This window comes from Ceratotherium simum, chromosome 7 (assembly GCF_057802395.1).
Source record: "Ceratotherium simum simum isolate JZ-2026a chromosome 7, ASM5780239v1, whole genome shotgun sequence".
Taxonomy (NCBI): domain Eukaryota; kingdom Metazoa; phylum Chordata; class Mammalia; order Perissodactyla; family Rhinocerotidae; genus Ceratotherium; species Ceratotherium simum.
Window position 1 is genome coordinate 55,358,613 of NC_141906.1, and position 28,000 is coordinate 55,386,612.

Consider the following 28,000-nt stretch of genomic DNA (forward strand, 5'->3'; position numbering starts at 1 on the left):
CTTATGTATCATAACAGTTTTTGCCATGGGATCATAAGAGTACTCTTCACTTAGTGGTACCAAAGTCAGGTCATCTTCTCACCTCCTCAAGAGCTCAGCCAGGACACCTGAGTATCATCTGAGTATGGCATTGCTGAGACTAAAAGAAGTTTCTCTTCTAGAAGTTCTGCTGGCTGAGACCTAGTTGGGTAGAATAGATAGGGGAAAGAAGCTTCTATCCAGATCTGGCATGAAGATCTAATATTTGATATGCATAGGCACAGTCTAAGAATGGTAAGAATCTACTGCTGAGAGCATACTAAAGGATATAAAGCTAATGACATTTGTCTCTGATTTTGTACTGCTCTGCTTCCTTTCAGAATGCCCTGGGAGGCACACAACATAGTGCTGCTTCTAGGTATTGCCCTAAATGTGAGGAGACCATCTGAGGGGAATCTCATAACCCAGCTGCTTGAGAGTATATCCCCCTCACTATCTGAAATTCATATCACTGGAACCACTCTTTGAAAAAAGCTCTATGAAAGGCTTGTTTAATTGTGCATATCACTTTTATTAATTCACTTGTTCATTCTTTCAATAAATATTTGATGAGCATTTATAACATGCAAAACCTAGTCCTGTGGGAGTACAACGATGAAGAAGACAGAGTACCTGCAAGCAAGTCACTTGCTTTCTGGCAGTGCAATAAGACAAGTATAATTGATGATTAAGTCAAGTACACACAGGGGTTAAGAGAGTGGGCTCTGGAGTTAGATGGCTCTTAGCAGCTGCTTGACTTTGACAGTCACTTGGACCCCATGAACCTCCATTTCCTCAGCTTTAAAGATTTTATTTATTTATTTTTTCCCCCAAAGCCCCAGCAGATAGTTGTATGTCATAGCTGCACATCCCTCTAGTTGCTGTATGTGGGACGCGGCCTCAGCATGGCCGGAGAAGCGGTGCGTCGGTGCACGCCCGGGATCTGAACCCGGGCCGCCAGCAGCGGAGTGCGTGCACTTAACCGCTAAGCCACCGGGCCGGCCCTCCTCAGCTTTAAAATAGTTAAAACTATAGTATTCATCTCTTAGTGTTTCGAGGATTAAGGGAGTAATTTGTGTATAAATTACTGGTACAGAGTAAGTTCTCAAAAAATATTAGTTGTTATTATTAATGCAGAGAGAATAGTCTTTATTCCGTATTAGAGATTGAACTAAAGGCTATGGAGATTTACAGGATGATGACATCCCATCCATTTGGGGCAAAATCAGGGAAAGCTTTGGCAAGATAGAAACACTTGAATAGAATTTTGACGAGTAGAAATGAGAATTGGAGGCTAAAGCAGAGCCTCTTAGGAGAGAGATTTATGTGCTGAAAATAAGAAGTTGGTTAATCAAGAATTTGATTAGAATTAATGTTTTATTAGTGACTAGAGGAGATGTTCCTGGAAAGGAGTAGATAGAGTACAGATTTGGGAGAGCCTTACATTCTAAAACAGGGAATTTGGATTTTATTCACGTTAGAATGGTTAGCTATTGAAGGCTTCTAAACAGAAGTGTGTCAGTACCAAAGCTATACATTAGGAATGTTAATCTGGAAATAATGAATTGTTTAGTGGGAGAAAGATATCCTGGAGGAAGAAAGGTTAGTCTGTCATCATCCCGAAAACCAGTAATAAGTAGTTGAATTAAGTGGTTGGTACTCAAAATGGGGGCGGGGGGAGGAAATATTATGGAGTATTAAGAGGTCTTATTATTGGAGGAAAATGAGGGGTGAGGAATAGAGAAGAGACAAATGACTTGAGGGTTGGAGCTTAAATGATTGGGATAATGATAGTGCCGTTAATATTGGTTTGAAGTAAGGAAAAGATAGTGCTTTTGTAATATTTTGATATGAGGTTTCTCTTCTCATTTAGATATTGTCTTTGATCCTAATCTTACCCATCTTATTTGACCTTATGCTGTCACCTGACTGCTCAAGGATCTCTACTGCTACCACTACTATTTATTTGACCCTTACTGTGGACAGTTTTCCTATTTATGCTTCCCTGCCAAAGCTAAACAAAACAGAAAGAATGCATGTCTCACATTCCATTTTCCATTTTGCTATTTCTTGCTAATAGATTAACATGTATTCACCTAAGGTAATATACACATACATACACAGATATTTATTTTATGGATACTTTTTGGAAATATACTGTAAGATTAGAAAAACCATATTCTAAGGATGTATTTCAGATACTGTTGTAAGGATATAATTTTTGGGTAGGCTGTCTATGGCCATCCTGTTTTGTCTATGGCTGAATGGAGCCTTAGTTGCATGTTATCAATATTTTCATGTGAAAGGTGAAAGTTAGTCTTCTCTACAGTATTCTGTAGTCAGTGAGTACAACTCTGCTGTAATCATATCACTTTATGTTAATTCATCAGCAAAATATGGTATAATGTAATTTTTTAGGTTTACCAAATTATGTCTCTTCATGTATCAAGTATTAGAAATCTTGACACTTTGTGTGTCAGGATTTCAAAAATCATATAACTTCATATATCAGGCAAGTTGGCTCTTATATGTTTTGGTGGTTAAGAACTGGCTTTAAACCTCTCCAGTTAGTGAGTGAGAATAAATAAATAAAGCCTTAAGAGAAAAATTATATTTTTATAATAAAACTGAGTATTGAACACATATAGCTTGCTTTCTAAGAGTATCACCTGGTTTTATGCCTTAAAAAGGGCAAATAGGTTTCTAAATAATCTTTGTGACCAAAATTTCCAGACTTTTTTTTTTTAATTTTGTATAATTTAAGATAAATATGAGATTTTCCTCAGATGAACGAGTCTGGTTCAACCTCTGTTTGCTTAGAACATTACACTTTGCATTTAAGGGTACCATACAAAGAATTAGTGTTCTTAAAAATAATGCCTTTCTTCTGATTATTAAAATACTGTATTCATGTTATAAATTTTTTAAAGTATAGAAAAGTACAATGACAATTGCTGTTAATATTTGATGTTTTGGACATATACTTACAAAATTTGGATTGTACTGTATCCTTTTTTTATTTAACACTATTTCATTAGTATTTCGCCATGTTATTACTTAGACCTCAAAAATGTGATTTTTAATTGTATGGATATAAAATAATTTATTTTGCCATTCCTGCATCTAGCTTGTTTCTCATTTTTCACTACTATAATTAATACTTTGGTGAAGATACTTGTATATAAAAATTTTTTAAGGCTGGCCAAGTGGCATAGTGGTTAAGTTCACGCACTCTGCTTTGTTGGCCCATGGTTTGCAGGTGCAGACCTACACACTGCTTATCAAACCATTCTGTGGCAGGCGTCCCACATATAAAGTAGAGGAAGATGGGCACGGGTGTTAGCCCAGGGCTAATCTTCCTCAGCAACAAGAGGAGGATTAACAACAGATGTTAGTTCAGGGCTAATCTTCTTCACCAAAAAAAAGAAAAAATTTTAAGGTAAATTCTAAAGGTGAAGTTATTAAGACAAAAGATATGCCTGTTTTAAAATTGATATATATTGCTACATTGCTCTTCACAAAAGTTGCATTATTTTATACTCTCACCAACAATTCTGAGAGTTCTCTGTTTCCCAACACAATTGAAGATATGAATTAACAATTCATTACATTTTTGTCAATTTCATAGGTATAAAATGGTATCTTATTGTTTTATTGTCTTAGTGCCTTAATAATCCGTATTCACTTTCTGTCTTTATTTTCTTTCCCTTCTCGTTGTTGTTTGTACTTTGACTGCAGGATAGCGATTTCATTTTATAAATGTTTAAATAAGTATATTACATGCTGTGACAGTAAAGTTTGTAAATATATTTATGTTGATGCTTTAGTAATTCATAATGTGCTGCTTTTTTTTAAACTGATACATTCGATGATTAAAAACTATAGTATTATAACAAAAACGTTGTTTAATGAAAAACTTCATAATAGTGCATATAAGGCATTTTTGCTAAATCTAAATGTGCTTAAAGATAACATTAATACTTTTGAGTTACTTTTTAAAATGTAAACACAAAATCATAATATTAGAATGAGACTCTTTTCCTCTAATTAGTTTTTTTCATGTCAAAATATGTCCATTGGCATTTTTCAGTGCTGTCAAGGTAGATTGTTTAAATATTAATTGTAACCCTGTGAAGACTGTGATTGATGATCTCATCCAGAAGTTATTTGACATGCTTGTTCTTTCTTTGAGGAAGTCCATCCAGGGTAAAGACACATTTTCATTTTTATTTTTATATGTAAAGGCATGTGCTTTGATAGTTATGAAATGTGAATCCCAATGAGGAGTAAAATCAAAACTGATCTAGAAAGTATTATGAAATAAAATGTGCTTCAAATGATAATTTTAATAAAGTAGGCAAGTCCATGTTCAACTCCTAAGAGGTCTAAAAATTGAAGGGATTTTTATTATTTACAGTCTGAGCTACTGTCAGTTTGTTGCATATGTTACTGAGAAAGGTAGGTAATTCTGGTATAATGTATTTCTCCTTATCTCTTCAGACGACTACTATTTTCCAAAATACCACACTGTTTCTTTTTTCCTTTAAATTGAGATGGATATAATAATAGCATATTATTTTAAAGACTGAGAAGTTCCCAATTTTGACTAAAGTTTACTAAGAATGAGTACATTTTAACTTTATACTCAAAATTTTAGTGCAGTGTGAAACAGCTAAACTTTAATGAGAAGAAGTTTCTTTGCTTATTCCACATTTTGAAATTCTCTTGTATGAAAGCAAGTAATAATTTAGGATTTAACATATTTCATGTAGTGATTACTTCTAACACTCCTTGATTTAGAAATTATGTAGTTGAATATTTTTGGTGGTAATAATAACATTTCTTATATTTCACTGTTACCTATTCAGCTCATTTACATGAAATTGATACATTTGTTACTGAGGCTATGGAAGTCTTAACAATTATACCCCAGTCTGTGGAAGAGATAGCTGATGCTAATTTACAGTATAGTAAGCTACAAGAACGGAAACCAGAGGTGAGAATCACAAAGTAAAGTTATTTGTTTTTAATGTACTGGAGATGTTTAAATTAGGCAATTTTATGTAACTATTTAGAAGTATCATATAACTTCAATATTATAATGAAGTCCATATAATCTGGTCCAATTGGTTAGCTAATGATTGGACTCATGATGTTATGTTGGTTTAATGAAACAGTAACAATAATGCTTATTATTGTTTTCAGAAGTATTTTCAGTCTGGTTTATGACGTGGTGTAGTAGAATAAGACTGAATTTAAATAATTCATGCTGTTACTTCTGAGGTTGTAATTTTAGGATACTAAAATATGAAGTTAGAGCTGAATTAAGAATACACACACACACACACACACACACACACACACAGACACACACTCACAGACACTCACGTTTGATGGAGGCGCTCATAATTAGAGACAAAGATGAAAGAGTGGTCAAGATTCCTAAAAACAGTATCCAGAAGGCTAGAGCCCAGAATAAGCAAGCCAAAATTTTATAAAACATATTGTGGATGATTTTAGTTATGTTTCGAGGAAGAAGCAGAAATAATTCAAATCAGAATGCAAACTTTTGTATTTCTACTATGTGATAGACTTAAAATTATTGAGAGTTAAACATGAGTGAAATAATATACCTTCATGGTGGAAGGAATTACAGACTTTTTATATGGTAGGCTTGAAGGTATAAAGAGGGTTTAAAGGCAAATAAAATAAGGTATTTGTCTAGTAGAAGGAAGCAACTAAAGAAGGAAGGGCATTTTGAGCTGTGGCGGTTAGCTAAAGCACAGAGGCATTCATTCATTTATTTATGTGAAAGATATTTATAGATCACCTGATATATTCTGGGCATTGTGCCAGGAATTGGAGTTGCAGCTGCAAATGTGCTCTGTTCTCGTAGAATGCATTCGTGTGCCTGTGTGTGTGTGTGTGAGTGTGAGAGTGTGAGAGAGAGAGAGAGAAAGTAAGAGGAGCAAGAGGAGCTAGAGAAGTGAGACAACAGCATGCTCAAGTGCGCGATGTTACATAGGGTGGGTAATCATGGGAGACCTCAGAGAGTTGGCATATGAACTGAGACATGAAAGATAAGGAGCCAACCATTCTGAGATTTGGGGGAGATCATTCTAAGCAGAATGAACAGCAAATACAAAGATCTTAAGGTAGAGGAGAAGCTTGGTATGTTCAAGGAAGAGAGATGTGAATATTGTCAAGAAAGTTATCAAGAAAGCCATAGTATTCAAGGAAGAAAATGGTATGAGGTGAAATTGGAGACATAGGCAAGGGCCAGATTATGAAGATGCTTTTAGACAATCATAAGGAGTTGGGGGATTTTTTTCTCAGTGTAATATATAAAGTCCTTAGAGGGATTTAAGCAGGCGAGTGACACAATGTGGTTTATGTTTTGAAGTGATTACTCGCGCTGCTCTGTAGAGAGTGGATTGGAGTGAGACAAAAGTAGCAGAGAGTCCAGTTAGTAGGATATTGCAGTTGGTAGACAAGAGATGATAGAAGCTTGTACCATGTAGTAGCAGAGGAGATGAACAGAACTAGAGAAATTGACAGATTTTAACGTTAGAACCAAGAAGATCTTCTGATGCGTTAGGTAGAGGGGTTTAGAGAAAGAGAAATAACCATATCTCCTAGGTTTTTGGCTTGAGCAGCTTGGAGGCTAATGGTACCGTTTACTGAGGTGAGGATGACTGGAGGAGGAAGGTGTTTGGAGATTGGCAGTGGTGGGGATTGATATGTCAGGTAGAAGTTGAATGAGGAATATGGAATTTAAAGTAAAGGTAAAGATTAGAGATATAAATTTGGAAGTCATCTTTATATCCACGATATTTAAAGCCATGGGAGTGGACTAAACTGTCTGGTTGATAGCAAACTGTAGAAGGTATAGGACCAGGTAGGAGCAGTCCAAAATTTAAGAGATCAAGCCTAGGAGGAGGCAGCAAAAGAAATTGAGAATGAAGTGGGAAGAAAGACATGAAGTATATCATCACAAAAACCAAGAAAAGAGATATAGATGGTGTATGCTGGGAACAACATGTGAGGCAGGAAGTGGCAAGAGATGGTATAAAGAGCTAGGCAGAATCTAGGTCATGTGAGCCATGTTAAGGTTCTTAGGCTTGATTCTGTGGACACTGGGGAGTTGTTGCTGGGTTTTAGCAGCAAGATATAGAATTGTGTTTTGATATGTCTCTCTCTGTTGGTTTGTGGATTTGAAGGAGTAGGAATGGAGGCAAGTAGTCTAGGAAACTGTTATAATATCTTTATAGGTTAACCTAAGTCTGTTCTCCTGTAGGAAATTAGAATCCTACTCTACTTTTGCTCTTTTCTTACTGATTTTCCTAGTACAACATGGCTTCTTTGTCCATTGGTTTTCTGTTTCTCAGATGGCACTGATTCTGTCCAGGGATTGCAAAAGTTGGTCATTGAGATAAATTTGAATTTTTTTTTTTGTCTATTGTGTATGCACAGTGGTTTTAAAAAATCTTTCTGTGGATTTATCGCTTTGTTGAATAGTAAGAGTACAGGTGTTAATCTATAGGTCACTGTTGTTTTACAGTGCTTTAAAAGGCTTAGAAGCAGTTCAAGCAGTTTAGCACCTATTCACCTACACCCAGATGTTTAACAAACTGCTGACTGTACATGACTCAGGGTATTTAAGTAGAAACTGAATGCAAGAGCTTGATTTTACTTCTTTAGTTGTCTGTTTCTTAAGTTCCTTTTTTTATGATTTTCCCTTCTGCATTAAGTAGGATAATTTATTGAACTTAGGCTCTTAGATGATCACTAATCTTAGTTCTTTTAGAAGCCTCTTTAGTATTTTCTTATGTGTGGAACATTTATAAAAAGAACTTTACTTTGAACAGCTAGAGTATTGTCTTTATGGATTCTTGGTTTCATTCAGTCTCATGTTACCACTTGTATTGTCCTTTTCAACTTCTGCTGTTAGAGTGCCTTAGCTCAGTTTGTATATAATAATAGATAAGCATTAGAAAATTTGTATCCAGGAATTAACAAATTATTTAAAAGTAAAAATCTTGATTTTTAAAACAAATCATGAAACAAAAATTAAAAGAAATGGAATCTTAAGAAATTTTATAAAATAGGTTATTTTTCACATTATTTTTTTTAACCTTTAGATTTTGCCCTTATTTCAAGAAGCTGAAGGTAAAAATAGACTTTTACGAACTGTGGCAGGTGGAGGTTTAGAAACAATTAGTAATCTGAAAGCTAAGTGGGATAAATTTGAGTTGATGATGGAAAGTCACCAGCTTATGATTAAAGATCAGGTAAGAACCTTTTAGTCATTTTGTTAAAATGAAAACTTCATTTTTTCTCACTTAAGATTTCTTGTTTATCTTTATTCCGTTATAGCTCAGGTTTATAAGAATTTTATATTGCTGATGAATTTGACCTCAGTACTTCTATATAGTAAAACATTTTAGGGCCAGCCCCAGTGGCCTGGTGGTTAAGTTTGGTGCACTCCACTTGGGTGGCCTGGGTTTGGTTCCCTGGGCGCGGACCTACACTACTGATTGGTGGCCACACTGTGGTGGTGGCCCACATACAAAATAGAGGAAGATTTGGGGCTGGCCCAGTGGCATAGCAGTTAAGTGCACGCGTTACGCTGGGGCAGCCTGGTGTTTGGATCCCGGGTGCGGACCGACGCACCGCTTGTCAAGCCGTGCTGTGGCAGCGTCCCATGTAAAGTGGAGGAAGATGGGCACAGATGCTAGCCCAGGGCTGATCTTCCTCACAAAGAAAAACAAAAGGGGGAAAAAAAAATAGAGGAAGATTTGCAACAGATCTTAGCTCAGGTTGATTCTTCCTCAGCAAAAAAAAAAAAAAAAAAAGAAACACTGAAAATAATGTTACATACGTTATTTTTGGGTTTTTTTTTTTTGATAATTTTTTGTGTGTGTGAGGAAAATCGGCCCTGAGCTAACATCTGTCAATCCTCCTCTTTTTGCTGAGGAAGACTGGCCCTGGGCTAGCATCCGTGCCCATCTTCCCCCACTTTATATGGGATGCCACCACAGCACGACTTGACAAGTGGTGCGTTGGTGCGTGCCGGGATCCAAACTGGTGAACCCCAGGGCCGCTGCAGCAGAGTGCCTGCACTTAACCGCTTGAGCCACCTGGTCGGCCCCTTCAGTGTTTCTTATGAATGAGTTTATTTACTGACTATGTATGGTGTATTTTAAGGATACAACCTGGAAGTTGCACATATCTATTGCACTTGTGTCCCATTGACCAGAACTTAGTCTTATGGCTTTCAGCTGCATGGGAGACTGGGAAATGCCCTCCTTAAAATTAAGCAATTGTATACTCAGGTAGAACGACTGGCAGTCGTGGAACAGATGTTTTTTTTTCCACATCAACTTTGTGGATAGTTGTGGTGGGTGCTGTTAATCACATGAATGACTTCTTGATGATGTTTGTGGATTATCTCGTTATTGTAAATTTATGGTCTAATTTTATGTTTTTGAATTATTTTATTGCTCTGGAAATCAATAATTAAAAACAATCTTGAAAAGTTAGTATTGATATTTTTTCACTTTTAAGTAGAAAATGTTGGAAATAAAAATGTGAAAATAAAGTGAGATTTTACTCTGAATTAAATTATATAAACTTTATTCACTTCCAGATTGAAGTGATGAAAGGAAATGTGAAATCACGTCTTCAGATTTATTATCAAGAATTGGAAAAATTTAAAGCTCGTTGGGACCAGTTAAAGCCTGGTGATGATGTTATTGAAACTGGCCAGCAAAATACCCTTGATAAAAGTGCAAAGTCAATAAAAGAGAAAAAAATTGAGTTTGATGATCTTGAAGTCATAAGAAAAAAGCTGGTGTATGTTTTTTCTTTAAAACTGGTAGTGTTCATTTTGAAAAAAAATGTTTTGTATTCATGTACTAAGTTAGTAATTTTCTAATATCTGTTATCTTAATGTCTTCCCTTATGAACTTAATGCTTTAAAAATACCAATAATAAATGGTCATGCTACTGTTTTCTTAGGAGTTGTGGTAAGATTATATAAGGATATTAAGAAAAAAGCAAATTTCTGGTTAGGCCTAGAAATAGAATAGAAAATTAAATTTACTGAAAAGTTAAATTAGGGAGTTGGAATACTTGCTTTCTGTGATCTCATTGTATTTAAAAATGGAATATATAAAATTAATGGAAAATTACTGTCAGAGCCTCTGAGAAAAAAATGAACTTAGCAAAATAATAAAAAGGGTTTCAAAAAAATTTGTTGTTTTATGTTATAGTGATGCAAAGTATTAAAATTGAGCATTGTTTTAGGTTTGGTCTGTTTAGGTAAATGCAGCCATAAAGTAATTGTCTACATAGGTGAGTGGAGGTTTCTGTACCACAGTTATTAAATGGCATTACACTAGTTCCTTGAAAGATATCTTGTATTCTAGAAGCTAACTCTTTCAACTGAGAATATTATCTTCTCAGATTAATCCATAAATTTATACAATTCTGAATATTTATATATATTATATGATATATAGTGTACATAAAATATATTTATATATTACCAGCTCTACTTTGACCCCTTTGTAAAAAATGCATATTAATGAATTTAAAAGAACCCATACCTAAGTAAAGTAAAATTCTCATGTAAAGTAGGATAGTCCCCGCTGTGTACCTCCACTATCAAATACACATACACACACACACACACACACACACACACACACACAGAATGCAGTTAAGTAACATTGATGTTTCACAGTTTTTCTTTTTTTTTAAATCTAAGGATTTTTCACTATTTTTTTCTATAGTGATGATTGCCATCATTTTGGACTAGAAGAGCCCAACTTCTCTTTGGCGTATAGCATCTCGAAAGATATTGAGAGCTGTGCACAAATTTGGGCCCTTTATGAAGAATTTCAGCAAGGATTTCAGGAAATGGCCAATGAAGATTGGATTACTTTTAGGTCTGATTCATAAACAATATTTGGATTCTTATAGTTTGGTAGTATTTTTTGGAATGTAAGTTTTAAGGTATGTTTCTGGTATTTTACAGGACTAAGACATATCTGTTTGAGGAATTTTTGATGAATTGGCATGACAGGTTAAGGAAGATTGAAGAACATTCAGTAATGACAGTGAAATTACAATCAGAAGTTGACAGATATAAAGTAAGATAGTTTTTTTTTTTTTTTTTTATTTATTTTATTTTTTCCCCCCAAAGCCCCAGTAGATAGTTGTATGTCATAGCTGCACATCCTTATAGTTGCTGTATGTGGGACTCGGCCTCAGGATGGACGGAGAAGTGGTGCCTCGATGCACACCCGGGATCCGAACCCGGGCCACCAGCATTGCAGCGCGCGCACTTAACCACCAAGCCACAGGGCCAGCCCCAGTTTTTCTTATTCTACTGTTTAAAAATGATGTTTGGAGCTTTCATCTATCTTTTTATTATGTAGTGACTGAACTATAATTTTAGTTTATGTGTTTTTTAATGATTCCATTACATGAAAAAAATAGAAAATGTAGAATAAACCATAGAAATTATTGATGTGTTTTAGTACCAATTTGAAAGAAGTTATAAGTAAGCAATTTATGGTTAAAGTTACAAATTGGAGTATTTATACATCCTAGTGCAATTTAGGATGTGGGTCATTTTACGTATTTAGGATATAGGTCGTATCCTCAAATCATAAAAATAGGAATATTTTAGGTCATGTTTTAAAATGTCTTAAGCTACAAAGGGGAATTTGCATGTATCCACAGCAATGTTTAATAAAAAGTTTTATACAATTCTGTTTAAGGATTTGACTTCAAAATTGTCAATTAAGATAATGGAGTAATTACAATTTTTATAACTATAGTAATTAGAATTTTTACTTTATCATAAAAGTAAATAATAATTTGCATTTTGCTAATATATGTATATGTGTGTACATATGTCTTTTTTTCTTCTTTTTTAACAGACCACAATTCCTGTCTTGAAATATGTGAGAGGGGAACATCTTTCTCCAGATCACTGGCTTGACCTTTTTCGTCTACTTGGCCTTCCTAGGGGGACTAGTCTAGAGAAATTATTGTTTGGTGATCTGCTTAGAGTAGCTGATACAATTGTTGCCAAAGCTTCAGACCTTAAAGTAGGTATCACTTTTATAAATATCTCATAAATCTGACCTTTGTTAACATATGATTTTGTCTCGTATTTTATGTAAATAAAATGGCAGGTTAAAGTTTTTTCTTCCCTTAAAGTAGTGACAATGTTCTGTTATTCCATTATTCTTTCATTAGTAATACATCTGCATCTGGGAATATGACACAATATAAACCCCTTCCTTGAGAGAGAGAAAAAATATGAAATAAAAAAATGTCTTATTTCACTTTGCATTATACCCTCAAATACCGTATGATTTCCTTCATTAAGTAGTAGATAATAACAACAATAAATAAACACATAGGGACAGAGATTGGATTGGTGGTTACCAGAGGGGAAGGGGGGAGGGAGGAGGGTGAAAGGGATAATTCGGTACATGTGTGTGGTGGTGGGTTGTAATTAGTATTTTGGTGGTGAACATGATGTAATCTATGCAGAAATAGAAGTACAATGATGTACACCTGAAACTTTTACAATGCTATAAACCAATGTTACTGCAATAAACAAAAAATTAAAAAAAAAAAAAAAAAAGTCTTGCTTTAAGAAAGGAGTCAGCTTTAATCAAAAAGCAAACAAATAAAAATCATTTTACATAAAATGCATTTAAAATTATGGGGTATATTATAAATAGAAGCTAAGGGATAGAAAAATCCAGAGAGCTAAACTAAGAACTGATTTGCTAATCAGGTTTAGGAATGGTCTCAAGTAAGATTAAAACTTACACACTTCTATCATAAGTGGCAGACTTTCTATGTTGTGTTCTGCCTATCAGTGTAAAAATAAAAGGACTCCTGATGTCGAATTGTTCTATTTCCTATCTAATATGTATACTCTTATGTTTGTTGATAATCCTGGAGCATATTTAGATAATCATAAGGTTATAAAGCATGACTGCTGTAGGAGGTAACTCTGGTTGACTGTTAGTCACTTTAGATGAATCAGAACTTACATTTAAGTTACAATAAAATTTTTGTGGTCTGCAAAGTCTTAAATAAGCCAGGCTATTTTTGTGTTTTCTGACGGATGCTTGAATTTTCTGTTTTTCTCTTTTAGAAGTAAAAAGCATAAGGCAAAACTTTGTGTTTACTTTGACCGTGTGGACCTGCATACTTAGTATCTGATATCCCTTTGATACATTAGCCAGTAATTATCTTGGGTTGCATGTAAAATATATCCACTTACTTTATTTTTTTTTGCTTTATGGTGAAAAGCCAAATAAAAATATACTTTCTTATAAAATGGATATCTTATAATTTATATGATAATTAATGTTAAAATAATAAATATGGATGTTTTGTTTTAAATAGGATTTAAATAGTCGGGCACAAGGTGAAGTTACAATCAGAGAAGCTTTACGTGAACTTGATCTTTGGGGAGTTGGAGCAGTATTTACATTGATTGATTATGAAGACAGCCAAAGTCGAACTATCAAGCTGATTAAAGACTGGAAAGATATAGTAAATCAAGTTGGAGATAATAGATGCCTTCTTCAATCCTTAAAGGATTCTCCTTATTATAAAGGATTTGAAGATAAAGTGTCAATTTGGGAAAGAAAACTTGCAGAGTTAGATGAGTACCTACAGAATTTAAACCATATTCAGAGAAAGTGGGTGTATTTGGAACCCATTTTTGGCCGTGGAGCATTGCCAAAAGAACAGACACGCTTCAACAGAGTTGATGAAGATTTTAGGTCAGTAGAACGATGTAAAACATATACACCTGGCAGTTTTTTATTCCTATTGTGAGGTGGGCTTAATACAACCTAATTATTTGTCATTAGTTTCATTTATGTCTTCAACCTCTTTCTCTACTGGATCCTTCTGAGAAGCTGTTTTCTCTCATTCAGCCATTTACTTTCTGAACCATTTTGGTCTGGTTTGTGTCTCACCATTCTACCTAATATTAATACTATAGTATAATAGTAATAATTATATTACTATTATATGCCTAATATTTCCTAAAGTCACCAGTTACTTTTCTGTTGTAAGTTCAATGGGCATTTTTCATTCCTCATTTTGCTTTCTCTCTGACTAGTATTTAATCGAGTTGAACATTCCTTCTTTCTTGGAAAGTCTCTACCCTTGGTTTCTTTGATGCTTTCTTCTTCTGGTTTTCTGCCTTTCTCTCTGGGTCTATTCCTAGCCCTTAGCCCTCTCTAAACATTCAGATATAGACATTCTCCAGGTTTCATCCTTAGGTTCTTTTCTCACTCTCTTTAGGTGATCTTAACCACTCTCAGCATCAATTCTCTTCTATTTGCTGAGGGTTCTTCAACTTATATATGGAGCCCATATTTCTTATTTGAGCTCAAAATGTACTAAACATTCTGAAGATGTCAAAACTAAATTCATGAGTTTATCCCAATCCCTCTCCCACAAATCTTTTCATGTAATGGATATTGTTGACCTTCCCCTCCACTTCCAAATCCATTCAATTACCAAATTTTGTTGACTCTAACCTACTTTAATCTATTTTAATATATCCTTTATACCTCTATTTCTTTCGTTTTATTCTAAAGTACTTTCGTCATCACTCACTTGAACTACTGCCTAATCTTTGGACTTATTCTTGTCTTCTCCAGTAAGTTTTTTACAGAACAGCTAGAGTAATATTTTAAAAATGAAGTTTTATCACTTCTTTCCTTTATTTATTTATTTATTTTTTGCTGAGGAAGAGTAGCTCTGAGCTAACATCTGTTGCCAATCTTCCTCATTTTTTGCTTAAGGAAGATTAGCCCTGAGCTGACATCTGTGCCAATCTGATGAGTGGTATAGGTCTGCGCCCTGGATCCGAACCCGTGAACTTGGGCCGCTGAAGCGGAACATGCCAAACTTAACTGCTACGCCATGGGGCCAGCCCCTTTCCTTTATTCTTTTAAGTAAAACTTTAAAATGTTTTCGCATTGCTCTAAGGATAAAATGTGATCTGCTCCTTGCTCATTTCTCAACCTTTTCTTGTGCTACTCTCCTCTTTTGCTTTAGTGATTCTCCCCTTAAATTTCTCAAGCATACCAAGCTCTTTCCCAGGATCTTTGCTAGAAACTGTTTCCCTCCCACTCACTGATTTTTTTCTTTTTATTCATCATTTACATCTCAGCTTAAATTACTTCCTCAAAGAAGTCATAGGTTAGAGGTTGCCCTGTTGGTCACTTTAACAATACCTGGTACTTTTCCTTCTTAGCATTTGTCATAATTTTATTTAAATATTTTGAGAAATTATTTAATATCTTTCTTTGTCACTAGATTGTTATCTCTATGAGGTAGGGCTTAATATTTGTTTAGTGGATGAATGAAATAAGAGAATTTGCAATATGGGAGGTTAAAAATGGTAATGGGCTATTACTAATTTTTAGTGTTACTTATTGGAAGCCTAATGATGTATTTCTATTATAATGGTGTTACCTTTAGTTTGTATTAAGCAGGTGAAAAAATTAAATGTCTCGATATCTCTCTTTCAGCCAAAAACTGGTAAAATAGATGTGAAAATAACTTTTTTTTCTTCTGTAGATCAATAATGACTGACATCAAGAAAGACAATAGAGTCACAAGGTTAACTACTCATGCAGGAATCAGAAATTCTCTACTAACAATACTTGATCAGCTTCAAAGATGTCAGAAATCATTAAATGAATTTCTAGAGGCATGTTTTTTAAAAAAATCTTTATATAATAAATTATAAAATACTTTAATATCTTAATTATTTGAAAAGAGAAGCCTATTATTTTTGTTTTAATTTTTATTAGGAAAAACGCTCGGCATTCCCAAGATTTTATTTTATTGGTGATGATGACTTATTAGAAGTACTGGGCCAGTCTACTAACCCATCAGTGATTCAGTCTCACCTTAAGAAGCTGTTTGCTGGTAAGAGTCAACATTTATTCAACAGATATTTATTGAGTTTCAGCTCTCTGCCAGGTATAACGTTAGGTTCTTAAGTAGACTATTGAATAAAATACAGGTCATACACTCAAAAAACTTATACTTTAGTAGGAGAGACAAGCTAGTAAGTTGACAAAAATAATATATGACAATTCCTATGATTGACGTAAGTATATGGTGTTACAGCTGCATCTATGAAGGCATTTGGCTCAGTTTTGGGGCATCATGAAGGTGACATCTGAGGTGAGATTTGAAGAAGATATAGGTATTAGCTAGAATAAAGATGGAGGGGCCAAGGGAATAGGCTCTGCAGAGGCCGGGAAGTGAAGGAGAGCATGCCCCTTCATTATTGAGTTTAAGGTCTTCTAAAAGACATCCAGGTGGAGCTACTCAATAGGCAATTATAGTCAATAGAGAGACCTAGGATGGAAATGTAAAATTGGGAGTCATCTGTGTATAAATAATAATTAAGCTGTGGGAATAGGTGAGATTACCTGGTGAAAAGTGTAGAATAATAGTGCTGATACTTCAGTGTTGTTGAATCACTTTAGTTGGGTAATTGCATATAGAATTGGTTTGCTACAAAAATAGTGATGACTGTTATTTTCTCACAATATTTCCTTTGTTGGAAAAGAGCTACATTATTCAAATTAACTTTAAGAGGTAAAACATTTTCTTCACTTCACTTGTAATTAGGGATCAGCAAACTATAGGTCCACGGGCCAATTCTGGCTCACTGCCTGTTTTTTTTTTTAAATAAAGTTTTATTAGAACACAGCCATGCCCATTGTTGTCTATGGCTCCTTTCATGCTACTAGCACAGAGTTGGGTAGTTGACACAGAGACGGTATGGCCTGTGAAAAGTAAAATATTTAATCTCTGGTGCTTTACATAAGTATTTGCTAACCATTGTATATCTGAAGCTAGGGTGCTTATGAGTATCTGTAACTGATCTGGGCTGTGGGAGGTAGTGGAAAGAGCTCTTGAAATCAGAAAGCTTGCATTCAAGCTCTACCTCTCCTATTTATTGGTCAGTTATTAATTTACCTCAGTGAAATTTAGTTTCCTTCTTTAAATTGGAAACAATAACTTATAGGGTTTTTCTGAAGATCAAAAAAAAAAAAATTTTTTTTGTATACTATAAAATGATGTGCAAATTTGAAGGAAGGGGAGTCCTATTTGCCCCTCTCCTTTCCTCTTATTTTTTTGTCTCATATCATGTAAGTGGAATCATCAGTACATATACTTAAGCACTCATTCGTGTTTGGTTTTTTCGCTCATCATAATGTTTTCAAGATACCCACAACTATATTTTATTTCTTTCTGTTGCCAAATAGTATTCCATTATTTGAATATATCACAGTTTATCCATTCATCTGTTGATGGGCATGTGGGTTGTTTCCAGTTTTTGGTTATGAGAAGCTGTTCTGTTACATTCCATAATAGAATTAATATAATTCGATTATGTTATATATTATGGGGTATGTATTATACATTATGTGGTAACTATATATCATGTCTAATAATTGTCTTTAATCCTTTTGCATTTAAATTGTTGCTTTTTTGTTTATTTTGGTGAGGGAAATCAGCCATGAGCTAACATCTGTTGCCAATCCTCCTCTTTTTGCTGAGGAAGATTAGCCCTGAGCTAACGTCTGTGCCCATCTTCCTCTATTTTGTATACGGGATGCCATCACAGCGTGGCTTGATGAGCGGTGCATAGGTCCGTGCCCGGGATCCAAAACTGAGAACCCCAGGCTGCCAAGGTGGAACACGCAAAGTTAACCACTACGCCACCGGGCCAGCCCCTAACTTGTTGCTTTTATATTATAGGTATTAACAGTGTGTGCTTTGATGAGGAATCAAAACATATAACTGCAATGAAATCTTTAGAGGGAGAAGTTGTACCTTTTAAAAATAAAGTTCTTCTATCAGACAATGTAGAGGTAAGTAATTCTTTTTCAAGTATGAAAATAAAAAGAATTAACTATGTGAACTTTGTATCAAAAATAATTTAGTAAATTTGTAGGGTAAAGTTGGTTAATTTAGGCCTTTTAGGAAACTCATATCTTAAAAAAATGATTTGTTTTGTTAGGTTCAGAATGATTGATATTAAGGAGAATATGAATTTTTAGTCTTTGGAAGGCAGCATGTAATTATGAAAAGAGCCTTTGCTTTGGAGTCAAAAAGACTTGGATATTTATTTTAGCTCCACAACTTATTAACTCTGTGACTCAGAATCTCAATTTTCTTGTCTGTAAAATGGGAATCTTACTATCTGTTGCAAAGACTTTCTAATGAAAATTAAATGAGAGGTGATGGGTTGTAATTAGTATTTTGGTGGTGAACATGATGTAGTCCATGCAGAAATAGAAGTACAATGATGTACACCTGAAATTTTTACAATGTTATAAACCAATGTTACTGCAATAAACAAAAAATTAAAAAAAAAAAAAATTAAATGAGATAACTGGCTTTAAGTACTATATAGTTTTTGGAACATAAGGACTCATAAGTTTTAGTTCTTTTTTCTCTTTAAAACATCAACTATATAAGATAATTTAGGTGAACAAGTAAGCTTGAAACTAGTGCATTTATGGAACAACTATTGATTAATTGGTTCTACAGGACTGGAAGTAAACTATCAAAGGCGTATTCCAGCAACTAAAAATCAAACAGCGATAGGTTGCATCACATTGAATTATAATTTTCAAGTTCCAAAATTATCTTCCAATTGGAAGTCAGGGCCTATGCCTTATCATGCATGTATCTATACAGCTTAGCTAAATGTCTATTCCTGGTTAGGCCTCAACATTTTATTGGATGTTAAGTACATAAATCAGGAGATTGGAAGCATAGGTTTGTTAAGTAGCTCCCATGTTTGGTGAAGTTTTGTTGTTTTTGTTTTCCTTTCTTGTAGTTTTGTTGGGACCAGATGAAGAGGGAGAGGAAGAGATGAATTTTTAGCAGCTAGGCTAGAACAGGTTTGCCAGCAAGAGAAAGCTGGAGCTCTGGAAGCTCTTGTAATGATTAGCAGAGCAGATATCCCTGTTGCCTTGCACTGAGAGGTTCTCACTCTTTAGCGCAGTGGCTTTTGAGCTGGGCTAAGATTCATGCTATTTTTAATACTAAAAAGTGTGCTAAAAAAAACGCTAGAACTTAGAGTTTAAGTAATGATGAAAAGCTATTTAAGATTGTAGTTTTTCTCCTTATATTTTATTACAAATGATACAGTCTTTATAGTTAAGTAGTGATTCATAAATATTCATTGCTATTTTTATCAGTTATAATTATTATTTTAACTTTAGTTAACTTTTATTATTCTATCTATAATTGAGTGGAAAAATGTATTGTTTTGACCTTGAAACAAAGTTAGTTTTGTTTGAAGAAGCAGCTTAACTCCCCAAATAATATAGTTCACCCTAATGAAGCAATCCTTTCCTATGACTGTAGCTGTCTGAATATGAGATAACCAGGATAGCATCACTAGCCAGGGGACTTAGCTAGTCACTTTGACTCTGACTTATAGGCCCAACTATCTAGTTTGATTTGTCATAATGACCAAGTGAATGGGTTATTTTTAAAATGTTCATACTATATTGGTTTGTATAGTTGACAATAATGATAGCTAACCAAAAATTTGAGTTTTCACACTTACCATTATCTCAAAAGGTGAAAAAATTGTTTTTTTCAAATTATTTAAATTATTTATTAATAAAATAAATAATTACATGCCATATAACACATTTTGGGAGTGTGAGAGTCAATAAGAAATTAAAGTCCCCCCTGCTGAAATCAAAGAATAGGGTCAGTCAATAAATTGTATATTTGTTTTATGACTTGTATATATTATTTTCTGATTTTATTTTCAGACTTGGTTAAATGATTTAGCCTTGGAAATGAAGCAGACTTTGAAACAGTTGTTGACAGAATGTGTTACTACTGGACGAAGTTCTCAAGGTGCAATTGACCCATCCTTGTTCCCTTCACAGGTAAGGGAGCTTATGTGTGCAATATGGGTAGGCATGGTGTCATGGGAAGAGCCCTCACCTGGAGGTCAGGAAGCTCAGACAACTGGCATCTTTGTTCTCCTTTATCTAACAGTTAACATTGACAAATTGCTTAACTTTTGAGTCAGTTCCCTCAACTATAAAATGTGAGGGAGGAACTGTATGATAGTGAAGTTCTCTTCTAGCTCCATTAGTTTGCTGTAATTCAGGTGCTTTCAAGCAGAAGGCATGCTGAGTTCTAAGCTACCCAGGCCAGTGGGGGGATGGAATGGGGAGGGAGAATCAGTCATGTAGTAGCTTCCTGGTTCCAGATGATTAGTCCATCATTGATGGAGAGGCACAGGATCTATAACACTGTCCCCCACCCCTCCCGTGGAATCATGTAAGAGGCTAGAGCTGGCAGGAGTTTAGCAGGGTGTTAGTGTAGGTCTATAATATAGTCACAGCACTCAACTAGAATGTTGGCAGGGAAGCTGAGAGCTGAGTTGCATGATGGGCGTAGAGATTGCTGCAGTTCGGTGTTCATAGGAACTCACCCCTGAAACACTGGATAATAGATATGTATCTTACCAGACTTATTCCAGGCTCTATCAAAGTGTAGCACTAAGACTTGTGTTAAATATCCTGCCTTGTTCAGGGTTGTTTATTGCTTGTCGAAACTAGCACTACAGGTGTAGGACATCAGGAACTTTAGTTCTTAGGGACCGTGAAAGGCAGGCGTTGAGATGTTCTGTTATTTCTCACAGGAAAATCTACCCAACTGCTCAAAGTTATTTGCTTTTCAGATTAAAACATTTAGTAGCTATTGGAACAGATTTTTATGTTGGTTCTTTTAAAGCATGAGAAGTTAAATAGGAAGCTTGGAACATTTTAAATTGTTAGCCATTTTATCATTCATGTTATTTGCGTCTTTTAGCATTTTGAGTCAAACTAAAATATGTTTAAAAAATCTTAAGTTCTTAGAGAAAAATAAAAGTAATCATCAATGAATAATAATGCCATTGCAAAGTCAGAGTTAAGCTGCTTTATTACCTCTAGAAATGTTTCTTAGTATTTTGTCAACTTCCAGGTAGGATTTAAATTGACTTAAAGTAAAAGACACAGTATTAAAAAATCTACAAACGGAAGAAGTGCATAATAATTGGATTGGGGAAATGACAGCTGTATCAGGAGATGTACTGGGAGATACAGGCTAAAGAAAGTTGCTGGATTTGAGCTTGAAACTTACCTCTGGACTCTTGAGCAGTCAACTAAAAATGTGAATACTAAAAATGTAAATAGTTCATTATCTCTGTAAAAATGTAATCTACTAAAAACATGAATAGTTCGTTATCTACCAAAACAAAGAATTCCAGTTTATTAGCAGTTACTGCTAAGAAAAATTTATCTCAAGAGCATTTCTGTAAGGGGGTTGAATAGTATAACTGGTTACATGAATGTCTGGTGCAGGTTATTACATATTGTTAATTCAGTTCTCTGAAGGCATTTTGTAAGGACCTGAAATAATGTAGAGAGGGCACTTTCTGCTCTGTGAAGGAGGCAGCGTGCTAAAGTGGAAAGAATCTGACAGATCTTGGTTCAAATCCTGTCTTTGCCAGTTATACTCAGAGTGATTCTTTTTGACAGTTAAGAGTGTCCCTTTGGCATAATAACACCTCCATTTCCAACTCATTTTGAAGGTGAAATCATATAATGTTTGCAGAGCATCTTTAGTGACGGTTACATTTTAGGTAATTAATAATGTTAGTGCCTGTCCAGGTATCTTAATGGTAGTGTGACTTGAGAATTAGCCAAGACTGTATCATTTCTGTTAGCCTCTCACAGAAATTATATAGTAGACTGTTAAAAATTGAGATTATTGATGTACATTTATAATACAGAAATTTAGTAGTATTGCCTGAAAGGAAATCCACGCATATGAGTATTAGTTTGGAGGTGGCAAGTGAACATTTTCATATAAAAATGAAAGAGCAAAGTCTTTTCTCATAAAACAGATTTGGATCTGCTTAAATGCTTCATCATATACCTGATTAAAGAGGATGGTGAGTTTTGTACTACAGAGTATGGGAGATGATTTTGTCCTGGAAAGAATTACTAATTGGCTTTCTCTTCCCTTAAAGAAGCTTAATATGATATTTATACAATGTTTATGTTAGAGCAATATAGCGACTGAGCCTGTTATGTTAAGTTATAAAATGTATATATAGATAACTAAATTAGTTAATCTGATAAATAGAGACATTTAATGATATTCCTCTGAATGCTAAAAGGTATATATCAGAAAAAAACAATCTATTCAATAGTAATTGGTCAGTATGTTTAGTGATTTTATATGATGATGGATCATGTCTTTAGTTTAAAGGAGGATATTGGTTTTCCTTGCTCACCTAAGAACTGTATTAAACTATTTTAATATAAGTTTTCAAAGGCTGGTGTTTAAATGGATAATTTGCTTTATCAGTAGCCTTGCTGTATTGGTGCTATGACAGAAAGCCACTCAAGCAGTGTTAACATTTCATGTTTTATGTCACTATAAAGATATCTGTCTTGACCTATAGCTCGTTTCTGTTTATGAGTATTAGATTGAAAGATTAAGATAGATCTTAATTTAAGATAAATTTGGAATTTTGAAATTGTAGACTTCGTAGTATACTGAGGGATTATTTTGGAATGCTAGAAGATTACCCTTTTATTAAATAAGATGCATCATACTCTGATATCTTTGCCTCCTACTGGTTGAAAAGAAGCCATTTATGAGGAGAGTCAGGGGAAAAAAGTACAAAGGCCCTTAGGTTACAATAAGCTTGCTGGGTTCTAAGACCAGAAAATAGCCCTATAGGAGAATAGTATGAGATGAGCTCTGAAAAGTGAACTTGGACTGCATCACACGCTTTTTCTATGAATGTATTCCTGTATTAATATTTGAGGTGCCAGTGAGACATTCAGGTAGAGAGATCCACTATACAATTGGAAATTTGGAAAAAGGTGTCTTTCCTTAAATTTATAAAATATTTCTAAGTAAATTCACCTTTTAAAAATAATTATTTTCTTTATTCATTAGATATTATGCTTGGCGGAGCAGATTAAATTCACTGAAGATGTAGAAAATGCTATCAAAGATCGTAGTCTTCATCAGATTGAAACACAACTGGTGAATAAATTAGAGCACTATACTAACATTGATACAAGTTCTGAGGATCCAGGGAATATTGGTATGGAAAAATGTTCCATTTTCTGCCTATTTTTGGGTTATTTGAACATTTTTTTTGATATTCTATCTTAATTTATCCATTGTGATTTTGACTGTATATCTATGTATCTGTTTAATCAATTATCTATCTATTTTGGAGGTTATGTTAAGAATTACAATATACATACTTTTATACTGTACATAGAATCAATAATTTACTACTTTTAATGGAATATAGAAACCTTACCACCATATAGGTTTATCTTCCCCTTTTTTATGTTGTAGTTGTTTTATATATTACATCTACATACACTGAAAACTCCATGAGATTATAATTTTTGCCTTTAACCGTCAAACATATTTTAAAGGACTCAAGAAGAATAGTCTGTTATATTTACCTAGATAACTTACGATTTCTTGTCCTTCCTTCAAGTTTCCTTCTGGTATCATTTTCCTTCTGTTTGAAGAACTTCTTTTAGTTTTTTTTAAGAGCAGGTTTGCTGACTATGAATTGTTGTAGGTTTTCTTCATTTGAGAATGTCTTTATTTCACCTTTATTGTCTTTTCTTATGTGAATTGAGATTTTTTTGGTTCTTTGCATGTTAAATGATTTTGGATTGTATCCTGGACATTTTGAATATTGCCTTATGAGAGTCCGGGTCTTGTTTAAATCCTCTGGATAATCTTAATATTTTTCTGTTAGCAATTGATCTTGTTGAGTTCAGGCCACAATTTCTGCCAGCCTTCTGTGGGTTGTGGTTCCAATGTCACTTCTGTTTGTCAAGTCTTGGCAATACCATTCAGATATATCCCACGTGTGTGCCACCTAGTGGCCAGTTCTCAGAGTCCCTGGTTTGATGTTCAGGATGAGATCTGCACAGCTGGGGGTGAGCCCAGGAGTTCATAAACAAGTTTATAGGGTCATTTTTCTGATCTCCTCCCTCTCCATGATCTTCCCAATATTTGTGGTTCTCTTGGGCTCCTGTTTTGGTCCCCTTGCCAGAAATCTGGAGTTTCATGCACTCTACTCTCCTGCAAACTTTCTGTGACTGTGCCCATGTCGTGGGCCAATTGATGGGAGAACAGAGAGAAAAAGAGCAATTGAGATTGTCCTACTCTCTTAGGATCACAGCTCCTATGATTTCAAAGGAAAGTTCTCCTTCCTCAGAGTTGTAGGCATTTCTGGTTCTCAGCTGCCAGTGCTGTAGCTACCGGGAGAGTCCTTTTCTGCTTTTCAAGCTTGAGATAGAGGCCTTCTCTGGGAACCCTCTCTGTCTACACCATTCTGGGTTTCTGGCTGCGTTGAGTCCAGTCCTAGGAATACCAGAGAGGAAAAAAAAGAAAAAGGTAAATTAACCACTGGTTTGGTGGCACTTCTAATTCTGATCTTCTCCAATTTGCCTAGTACTCTTTACTTTTCAGAGTCCTAAATAGCAGTTCAATGCATGTTGTCCATATTTTATAGCTGCATTCAGAGGGAGAGACCGATTGGAGTGCGTTTACTTATTTGCGTAAGGAACTGAAACCCCTCTCCTGTTGAATTTTGATGCCTTACTTTTCACACGCAAAATTCTTATTTCTTACCAGTGAATTTGACATTTTTTTGACTTGCGTGATTTATATTACTGTACCATTCAAATGTATCATGAAATTACCATTCAAATTCATTAAGAAATCACCTGTATATATATAATCATAAAGTACATAAATCACAGGCTAACGTTTTCTCCAATTATTTTTACTTGTATACAGAATCTGGCATTCTGGAGCTTAAACTTAAAGCACTAATTCTTGATATTATTCATAATATTGATGTGGTGAAGCAGTTAAACCAAGTTCAAGTTCATACAACTGAGGATTGGGCTTGGAAAAAACAAGTTAGATTCTATATGAAAAGTGATCACACATGTTGTGTTCAAATGGTGGATTCTGAACTTCAGTATACTTATGAGTATCAGGTATGAATTGTGGCAGAAGTGTTTTATATTTCCAGTTAGAAATTACTTACATTAAAGGAAATTTGCTATTGGGTGAAAGAATTATTTTTATTCCAGTTGTAACTTTCAAGAATTTTTTTTTGTGTTACTGTCTTCTTTCTATTTCATCATAATTAGAAAGATGTTATATTGGAAAAAATAAAACATCACTCTATTTACAAAAAAGTTAAAATAATGGCAGTGTTGTACTGAATTCTCTAAATGTACCTTTTCATAGAGTAGCATTTGTATAGAATTTGAAATATTTCTTTAATCCAAGGAGAATTGAATGTAGGCAACTTCAATGGAAGCAGTTTGGTTTGTGCCTCTGTATACAAGGCCAAAATTAGTGCAATTCTAAATATGCTAAAATATATTTGCTAAATGTTTTCAGTTTGTAAGGTAAAAGAATTTTCAAACAAGTAACCTAACTCATGTAATCTGTTCTCAAAAAAATCCAGCTGTATCCTCTCTGCCTTTTTCCATCATAATAAATCAGTCATCAGAATATATTTGACAATTATGTTAATAAGCATATGTCAGGAGAGTTCCCAGCTGGCTCTTTCAAAAAGGAAATGTATTTTGAGACCCAAATTTGTACACCTAAATTAAGGAAAAGCTCTGTAAACTGCAGCTGGAATTGGAATCTATTTTCCCTAAAATTTAGTAGAAATTTTGAGAATTATTTGACAAGTTAGAATTAATTATTTTTATAAAGAATTTTTCAAATTACTTACACATGGAGGTCTCCACAGTAGTTCTGATTTGTGAAGATCATAAGATTCAAGGAAATAATTTACATGAATTTTAAAATACAAAATAGAATGATTATCATATATTTTTGGATTTTTTTGCCTTAGAAATATATCTTCGTGCCATTATCAAGAACTTGAGAGACTATTTGGAAAACCTAACAAATTAGGAAAACCTAATTAATTGAGGATAGAATAAAATACATGCTTGTGAAATAACTAAGTTTAATTCCAGTTTGTACTTTAGAAAGTTTCTTTCACTTAAAAAAATATTTTGGATATTTTTCTATGTTAAAAACGTTAATGTATTTGTTGCCTTTTTAGCTTTTTAACTAGAATCTCACACTATATAAATATATGTAAATGTTGAATAGAACATGAATATTTGAACTTTATATTTCCCTTGTATAGGGTAATGCTCCCAAGTTGGTTTATACTCCTTTGACAGACAAGTGCTACCTAACTCTCACTCAAGCCATGAAGATGGGACTTGGAGGAAATCCTTATGGGCCAGCTGGAACTGGAAAAACTGAATCAGTAAAGGCTTTAGGTGGACTTCTTGGAAGACAAGTTTTAGTTTTTAATTGTGATGAGGTAAAATAAATATTTATCAAACTATATAATAGTATGTTATATGTTTGGGTTCGCTTTCATGTAACATATGAAATATTCTATTTGAAAATCACTGTACTTTTAAATCACTTGAAAACAGAATTTGTATTATTTGAAAAGTAAACTGGAGTAAAATGTGTACTTTTCAGAAGACTTTCACATGAATTATTTTGTTTATTCCTTAAAACCACCCTTGATTCTGAAAGAGTAGCTATTTAATCTCTACTTAAAAAAGAACGGGGCCCGCCCAGTGGCTCAAGCGGTTCAGTGCGTGCGCTCCGCTGCGGCGGCCTGGGGTTCGCCGGTTCGTATCCTGTGCGTACACCGACGCACTGCTTGGCAAGCCATGCTGTGGCGGCCTCTCATATAAAGTGGAGGAAGATGGGCATGGATGTTAGCCCAGAGCCAGTCTTCCTCAGCAAAAAAAAAAAAGAGGAGGATTGGCAGATGTTAGCACAGGGCTGATCTTCCTCACCAAAAAAAAAAAAAAGAGCAAAAGAAGCATAGATGGGTGAAATGATTTTCTTCTCAGTAAATGACATAAACTGTTAAATTATTATAGAGATTTTAATTATTTTTTAATGAATATAATTTTTCTTATTATTTTTAAGGGCATCGATGTGAAGTCAATGGGACGAATATTTGTTGGTTTGGTGAAGTGTGGGGCCTGGGGTTGTTTTGATGAATTCAATAGACTGGAAGAATCTGTACTGTCTGCAGTTTCCATGCAAATCCAGACAATTCAAGATGCTTTGAAGAATCATAGAACTGTGTGTGAGCTGCTTGGCAAGGAGGTACGGAATACGTTGGGAATTTAAAGAATTAAAATATTTTATAAGACTTTGCAGTAGTCGTATTGAGGCAGATAGTCTGTCTTTATTTCTCCTGACATCCCTGATTTTAATCTGTGACTAGTGTGTTAAGCCTTTTTACCTGTGGATCCTCTCTGTGGTTTCTCACCCTCTTTTGGTCCCACTTCTACCATTCATCTTCAGACTTGCGATATTGAATAAGTCAGTTATAATATTTGCTGACATTTATTGAGCACTTACTCTGTGCTAGCGCTGTGCGTAGTGCTTTAATGTATTATCTCATTTAATACTGACCGCAATCCTTTGAGGTAGGTACTACTATGTTTTTTCCACTTTATGGATGAGGAAACCAGGGCTTGATAAGTTAAGAGTAAGTAGTGGAGCTGGGGATTGAACCCAGGTCTGTCTAGTTCTGAAGCTCATGTTTTTAATCTCAATTCTGTATGAATCTTAAAACAATAAGCGCTTAGCTGTTCTTCTGTTCGTCACTTCTCCCCATAGGAGATATACATTCATGTCATTAAAATGTAAACTTATTTGTACAGAAAATGTAACTTTATATATAATGTGTAATGCTGAGCACACCGAAAGGTAAAAGAACTGTGAAATTATCCTC

General features: G+C 34.5%; 1 protein-coding gene across 2 annotated transcripts in view; it reads left to right on the top strand.

Annotated features, from left to right (window-relative positions):
• Positions 1–28,000, top strand: part of DYNC2H1 (dynein cytoplasmic 2 heavy chain 1) — a 293,258-nt gene that overhangs the window by 26,140 nt on the left and 239,118 nt on the right. For both annotated transcript variants that reach the window (XM_087433636.1, XM_004427391.3), the window contains exons 19-34: positions 4,109–4,224; positions 4,887–5,014; positions 8,160–8,309; positions 9,668–9,873; positions 10,815–10,970; positions 11,060–11,174; positions 11,970–12,140; positions 13,462–13,844; positions 15,661–15,793; positions 15,897–16,014; positions 17,866–17,978; positions 19,905–20,024; positions 23,104–23,254; positions 24,985–25,190; positions 26,372–26,554; positions 27,184–27,366. In XM_087433636.1, the coding sequence (XP_087289762.1) occupies positions 4,109–4,224; positions 4,887–5,014; positions 8,160–8,309; positions 9,668–9,873; positions 10,815–10,970; positions 11,060–11,174; positions 11,970–12,140; positions 13,462–13,844; positions 15,661–15,793; positions 15,897–16,014; positions 17,866–17,978; positions 19,905–20,024; positions 23,104–23,254; positions 24,985–25,190; positions 26,372–26,554; positions 27,184–27,366 (2,632 nt within the window). The remainder of the gene's footprint in view (positions 1–4,108; positions 4,225–4,886; positions 5,015–8,159; positions 8,310–9,667; positions 9,874–10,814; positions 10,971–11,059; positions 11,175–11,969; positions 12,141–13,461; positions 13,845–15,660; positions 15,794–15,896; positions 16,015–17,865; positions 17,979–19,904; positions 20,025–23,103; positions 23,255–24,984; positions 25,191–26,371; positions 26,555–27,183; positions 27,367–28,000) is intronic.